Here is a 6,856-nt window from a genome sequence, read left to right as displayed (position 1 = left end):
TGTGGGTTGAAGATGGGTTGCTTTGTGGTTCCCAATTGGGGGGTTCCACAGAGGTTGCCCAAGTAGGTTGTGAGTGGGTCTGGGTTGCGGTGGGCATTGGGTCCACAAGGTCCCCATCAAAGTTAGCCCGGTCAAAACCCAGTCAAAACCCACTGGGATCTATACATTTCAAGCAACCAGACGGATGTTTTTAAGTGTGGCCTCCCATCTTTACGCGCAAACATCAACCCATTTCAGTCCAGCTGTTCAGCATTGAGCCCCCCCTTTCCACACACACACCCACCTCCACCAAACCCCCACCCCCACCCCCACCCCATGCTTTCTGAAGCACTGGCCCGGAATGTGATGCTGTTTCATTACTGAGGCAGAAGAGAGCTCAGTCTCTTCCCCGAGGGTATTGGCCGCCCGCTCGGACAAGGGCACAGTATGTGATGATAGCTGAATGGCAGGCGCGCTCGGTCGCTGACGGAGCTCCACGGCCAGCGAGCGGGAGCGCAGAGGAGCGCCGGACGAGTGCACACATCCGCGCGGGGAGGCTTCGCCAGACCCGGCCGAGAACATTTTGAGACAAGCGCTCTTGTCATCCGCGATGGACAAAGACGACAATGAACTCGGAGTCTTCACTGTCATCCAGTGAGTACAGGCAGCCAAAGACGACTTGTTGTCTCCTTCATTTACAAGTGAATCATGACTTGATTACTCACAAGCGTCCTGTCACCAACAGGAAAACAATTGTACTGAATACTGATAGGCGCGTGGCAGCAATTGGCGACTGCAGATGAGGCCTTGTTTTATTGAGGGAATGGATTTACGACAGAACGGTAAATTATTGTTGTTTTGCTAATTCATCCGCCTTTTGAAAGTATTTTTTATGAGTATATTTTTGATTGACTTTTGGCCGATGTTTGGTTTTGTCAAGCTTTTGCAAATATATTTAAAGTGACTTGGCCATCAGTGAAATTATATGAAATGTATCTGCACATAACATTTGTGAATTTCAGGTAGTTCACGCCAATCTTACTGTTACAATAATCCATATTCCCTACAGCACCCATGCTCCTTCCATCAGCTGCCGGCTGAGATTTTAGATCTGGACAATGTGTGTGACAACTTTTTTTTTTTTATTCATCATGCACTGGGAGTGCTTTAGCCTCCGTAGTATCTCTTCCCACTTCAACTTTATCAGCAAGCCTACTCAAATTGGCAAACCGAATCCATAATCTTTTGAAAGCATAGCCGAGAAACTAAGCCAGGTAACATTTCACTCCTTATCCCAATTAGTCACAGCTTATGAATATTCATGAAATACGGTTATTCATTTTTTTGAAACTATTTAATTCACTGAATAAATCAAGAGTGTCAGGCATAATTAGGCATTTACAGATTGGAAATTCTACATTTATTCGGTGCTTCGGAGGGTGGTAGATGTTGACAGGTACACAAACACCCAGACTCCAGCAGACTGCAGAAAGCAGCAGACGCTGTGGAAACTGGCGTCACAGGAAAGTTTGTTATGATGCTGCTGACACGTGGTCAGGTTGGGGCAGAGGGTAGAAATCTTACTAAATAACACTTTTCAATGCACATTAAGATACAAATTACGAAATTAATGAACGTAATTCATAAAACTGTAGGTTATAATAAAGCCTAATTCTGTGTTTGATTATATTTTGCAGAGTGCTGGCATTTCAGGAGGATTTAGTAAGACTAGACTTCATTGGTGTTGAGCAGAGTGACCTATGTAAGCAAAGTGATTATGTCCTGCTTATTTTAGCTTTGCAAAAGGAGAGCAACGTGATCCAAAGTCTGGACTTGCAAAATTTAAGCACTGGTGGGTTTTAAGTTTCCAAGCGTGGTCGAATGACCGGAATCAGCTGTTTTCCATCATATGCGGGGAGTGGGATTTTATTGGTCAAAGCTTTAGCAAAAGTCTCTCTATATCTCCCTTCTGCCTGACCCTAATATCCTGTGCCACTCATGCAGGCCTCTGGGCCACAAGCCCAAACAGACAAACATAACAGGCCGGAATACGCTGAGTCTCTCAATCCCACCACCATAGGACACAGCGTGTGCAGTCGGAGCAGACTGTCAGATATGTTCCACTCAATCACCGTGTCCTACTCAATGCCCTTTTTGTGCTCGAAAAATGACGGCTGCCTTTACCAAATGGATCGTCGGTTGCGTCAATGATCGCAAGCCAAATGTTTAATTGTGGCATGTGAGTGATGCGGCATTATCATTCGGGGTGAGATGTCCCTTCTTGTGTTTTTTTTGTTTCTTATGTGTAACCGTTTTCCTCTCGGCTTAAAAGTGAGAATCAATAATTGCGTGCAGACATAACCAAAACCGTTGTCATTTGTGCCGCTGTGCTGATCGTCTTAAGAAAGGGCAAGTGGCTGTTCTGTATTTTAGTGAAGCTATCTCATTGATGACAGCAAACAAATCATTACCCTGACAGTCCTGGGGTGGAAACGACAGCGTTCTTTATTGCATGTCTAACTCTTAGCAAAGGCACATTGAGTCACCCTCTCAAGGCTAACAAGTTGTGGCATTTTAGTATAGAATGCTTGCTATTTGTGTGGGGAAGCAGCTACATATCATAGCTTTGGATGCCTCCACCCAATCCCCAGTAGAGCTATTCCCTCTAACGTTTCCACACAGAGTGACGTTATTGATGGGATTGATATTCTGTCAGGCCCCGGCACAGAATCACACACAGTCTCTAAGGAGCATGATTGGATCAACCAATAAGTCCCTTTGGAACCCACAGATTGTGATATTAAAATATTGTTTTCACGGTGGGAAAAGAAACGATGTACTGTACACAGCACCATGAGTGTTTGTTGGTTGCGCTCACTAGCTAGTAACAGTGGCATAAATCACAGATAGTATAGATATGCAAGGGGGTTTAACCAAAAAGGTGCCTTTTACTGTGTTGTTCATATTGTGGATGGAGATATAAACTGTTTAGCTGGCACGTCACACACTAGGGTGACTAGATACGTTTGATTTATTACTGGGAGAGCTTCCTCTTATCACAAGATCTGAAGCATCACAAACGCTATCAAAGAAAAACCTAATTGATTCCTGGTCGTTTTTTGAGGGTTCCTGGTCTCTATTCTTTGATTAATGTGGGTTGATTTTTCCCACGTTGCTTAAAAAACATGCAGTAATTCATCATTTAGGTCGGGGGCTGTAATTTTTGATTATACAACGGGGAGCGTTTCTTTGGTGGGTGTCTGTATGAGTTACATAACATTCAAAGAATTCAACGCCTTATGATAAAACATGCAGGCAGTGTCAATATGAGTTCTGAAACAAGCTTCCACCACATGCTACGAAAATGCAGAAGCTTTTGTAATGTATGTGAATGCAGAGGAAATTAGATCCTTGAATTGTGCCTCTAATGTGTAGCTGATGAGCTGAATAGCTATGAATCACAGCAGCCCTCCTCTCCTCTCCCCTGAACATTGATAAATCACATTACTCAGTTCCTATTATCCTCCACGGAATCCCATATTGGTGGCCATCGAGCAATATGGCCAACAATTCTGGTAATTATTTAGAAAGAAAGCAGTGCTGATGGTGGTTTTGAGTTTGATTATGTGTGTGTGTGTGTGTGTGTGTGCGCGTGTGCGCGTGTGCGTGTGTTGGGACCAAAACAAACTAAACCCGAATTAACAAAGACCAGAAGAGAGACTAATCAGAGTTGCCCGACTGTCGTCCCTGGGCTAATCTTTGCTGTGGTCGATCAGTTCTCTGGTTCAGTTCCCGTAAAGATGTGGAAGTTAGAAGCGATTCTTCTTGATTTGGGAACTGAGCGTTTATGCCATGCTAATATAAGTAGATTGGTTCCCAGTTTGGATGAGATTTGGGCCGTCCTCCGTGTCTGGGTGCTGCACATCTCCGTTTTGTCGTGCCTGATGGCACTGACGGAGCAGCCTTGTATGAGACCCTAAAGGTTCCAGCTTTGAACCCCACCTGATGCAATAATGCTTGCTGAGGAAGATGGCTCTGAGGCTCGAGGAGGCCTCTGCCGATGCAGTAGCCCAGATAGCGCATCTCATTTTGTCCTAGGTAGAACTTCTCAGGATTTGTGTTCAGGTCTGCTTTCTCTATTGCAGCCAGCACCTTCTGCACCTGGTCCAGGTGCTCGTCCCAGGTCCTGGAGTGCATGACCACATCATCAAGGTCATTGGGCTTTGGAAGGTGGCCAGGGCACATGAAGACCAAATGGGAGAACTCTTTACTGGAAGTGGCGCGCTGTCAGTTGTGATGAAACGGGACCAACCATTCAATGAGCTTATCTTCTTGTAGCATTGGATAGCCTTCAAAGACCGCGGCTGCATTCAGGCACCTGTAGTCATGACAGGAGTCAGTTGAGCCAACAAGGAACCATAAGGGCCCTTCATCTGCTCCACTTCCTTCACAATGGCATTCTTACCTCAGGTGGAAGGAGGTGATGTCTCACCAGCATTACGGGGTTTTGAGAATCATGGATGGCTTGCATTGGAGTGTCCCAAAAATCTGTGAGGGTGAGGAGGGGCTGAGGTCCGTAGTCACCTCTGAGACAAGCGCATGGCTGGTGTGCCCAGCCCGTGTTCAGAAGGCATGGGCTCACGTGGGTTTGTGAGCCCGGGGTTCCATAGCGTTGAAGATAGCTCTTGATGGGGTGGGGCCCCACCTTTATTTTTACCAGTCACTGTAGCTTTGCTGTGGGCCCACAGCATTTACTGGATTGACTTGACCCATTCCACCAGCTCCACCATGGCAGCTATAATATAGAAACATGTTGATCCACCAGTGGGAGGGGTTAGAAGTCAGGTGAGGCCCTGCTATGGTACGCAAATTTTGTGTTTAGTTCGTCCGAAACCACGGTATGCTTAAACAGTATGTGAAAAGTACCAGGATGACATGCTAGATCTGGTCAAATATCATAGCATGCAAACGTGTAACATGCTGAATGGAAGTGGTGCAGCAATATGATGATGTAGCATGTCTGAAAAGCCATCGTTGTGTTTTGTCACATACTAAAGTACACTGGACAATAGCATGAGCATGGAGTATGTAGTATGCCATTTGGGGCACAGGGCAGATTGTGGAAGCACAAATGTTGTAACGCCATCTATAAAATCTTCATTGAAAGTCATTTTGAAAAGTCAGACCAAAGTTTTGGTGCACTGTATTGGTCCAGGGTACCCTGACGATGGGACAATACATGTCCAAATGCTATCTTTCCAGCTGGTTCCCCCTGCGACAGTGTGCTTTCTTGTCTGTAAGCATCTCTCTCTCTCCCTCTCTCTCTCCCCTGTTGACTCCATCTCTACGTATTCTTTCATTCTGAAAACGATTGGGGAGTACAATTATTTCCTGTTGTCTCCACACCTCCTGTGCCCATGTCACCTGAGCCACTCCAAACAAACACACACACAGACACATTCCCAGCGTTCCATTCCCTCTCTGCTTCCACTGTCACTCAGGTTCAGTGTGTGTGTCCCCCTCCACACTCACACCCACTTCTGTCCACCCACTTCCCCCACACCCCCCTACCCCTCTCTCTCTTTCTCTCTCTCTCTCTCTCTCTCTCTCTCTCTCTCTCTCTCTCTCTCTCTCCCTCCCTCTGGAGCTGTTTTTACTGTGTGGCTCCCGCACATTATTCCACAGCGAGGGAAATTAAATGAAGGTGGCTTAACGTAGCCAACAGAGGCATGCTTTGAATGATGTAGCTCAGCGAAGCCGCGCTGCTGGATCCTTTTCCATGGACTGTGGATTTGCGCCGCCGAGGCGAGGACACAGCAATCACTCAGCCATGCAGAAGCGCAGACAGCGGGACTAATCTCTCCACCTGACTCGTGGGAGCTCTGTGTGTGTGTGTGTGTGTGTGTGTGTGTGTGCGTGTTTGTGTGTTTTTTCCCTGAATTTATTTATTCCCTTACTGGTGAAGACAGTGGAACGATGGAGCCAGAGTGAGGTGGATGGTTGATTTGTAGCCTGGACTGCAGTCTGCAGCACAGATGGATGTGTTCAGCTTTGTGAAGATGCCGAAGCTGTCAGGGTGAGTCCCGTGAATGCCGCTGTGTGTGTGTGTGTGTGTGTGTGTGTGTGTGTGTGTGTGTGTGTGTGTGTGTGTGTGTGTGTGTGTGTGCGTGTGCGTGTGTGTGTGTGTGTGTGCCCCTGGACGGAACCTATTCATTTAAAAACTGCTGCGTTGCATTTTCAGAGCCCTTGTTTTGATGGAGGGACAAGAATTTGATGGACGTACGGAATGCTCATTTTGATGAGAAACCCACATACCACAAGCCATGGAATGACTAAGCCAAATATTAATGTTGTGATTTGCAGTTCTATGTGGAATGAATGAGCAAGTTAGGTAGGTAGGCACTAGTATGCTTCAGAAATTTTTCTTTTGTTGCATACTGCAGTCTTAGTTTTTTTTACATATATTATATTTTTATTTAGTTCTGCTTACAGAACCACAGCAGTGAAGTTTCTTTTGGGAACCTAAATTGTTGTTTTGCATCCCATATGCCACATGTAACTATCATAACTTTCTGTTATGCAGTAATAGTATCTCATAGACATCAGTCAGTGGGTGTGTTTCACTACAAGCCCTCAACAACATGGATTTTATTGGACTAAGTTCTTCTGTAGTTATATTATATACAGTACATTGTCTCATACATGTGGTGCAATAAACCCAGGTATGGGGTAAAGGCGTATCAAGTTGCTTATACTGTACATAATGACCATTATAAAAGCTACCTGTCATATAGTTTATATTCAAAGCCTCCATTGCAGTTTGGGAGAGAATTACAATGGAGTCTTTCTCTGTAATAACAGATGATGGGAGGTAAAT

At 45.5% G+C, this 6,856-nt stretch overlaps 1 protein-coding gene across 1 annotated transcript in view; it reads left to right on the top strand.

The window, feature by feature from the left end:
• Positions 1-589: 589 nt before the first annotated feature.
• Positions 590-6,856, top strand: part of LOC307243691 (FERM and PDZ domain-containing protein 4-like) — a gene marked incomplete at both ends in the record, with an annotated part of 30,924 nt that continues 24,657 nt past the window's right edge. Inside the window, one exon of the mRNA XM_080018601.1 lies at positions 590-633. Coding sequence (XP_079874727.1) covers positions 590-633 — 44 coding nt within the window. The remainder of the gene's footprint in view (positions 634-6,856) is intronic.

This window comes from Zeus faber, assembly GCF_960531495.2.
Source record: "Zeus faber genome assembly, chromosome: 18".
In the NCBI taxonomy this organism is placed as follows: Eukaryota; Metazoa; Chordata; class Actinopteri; order Zeiformes; family Zeidae; genus Zeus; species Zeus faber.
The sequence above is the reverse complement of the archived record's forward strand: the minus strand, read 5'-3'. Positions and strand labels throughout refer to the sequence as shown.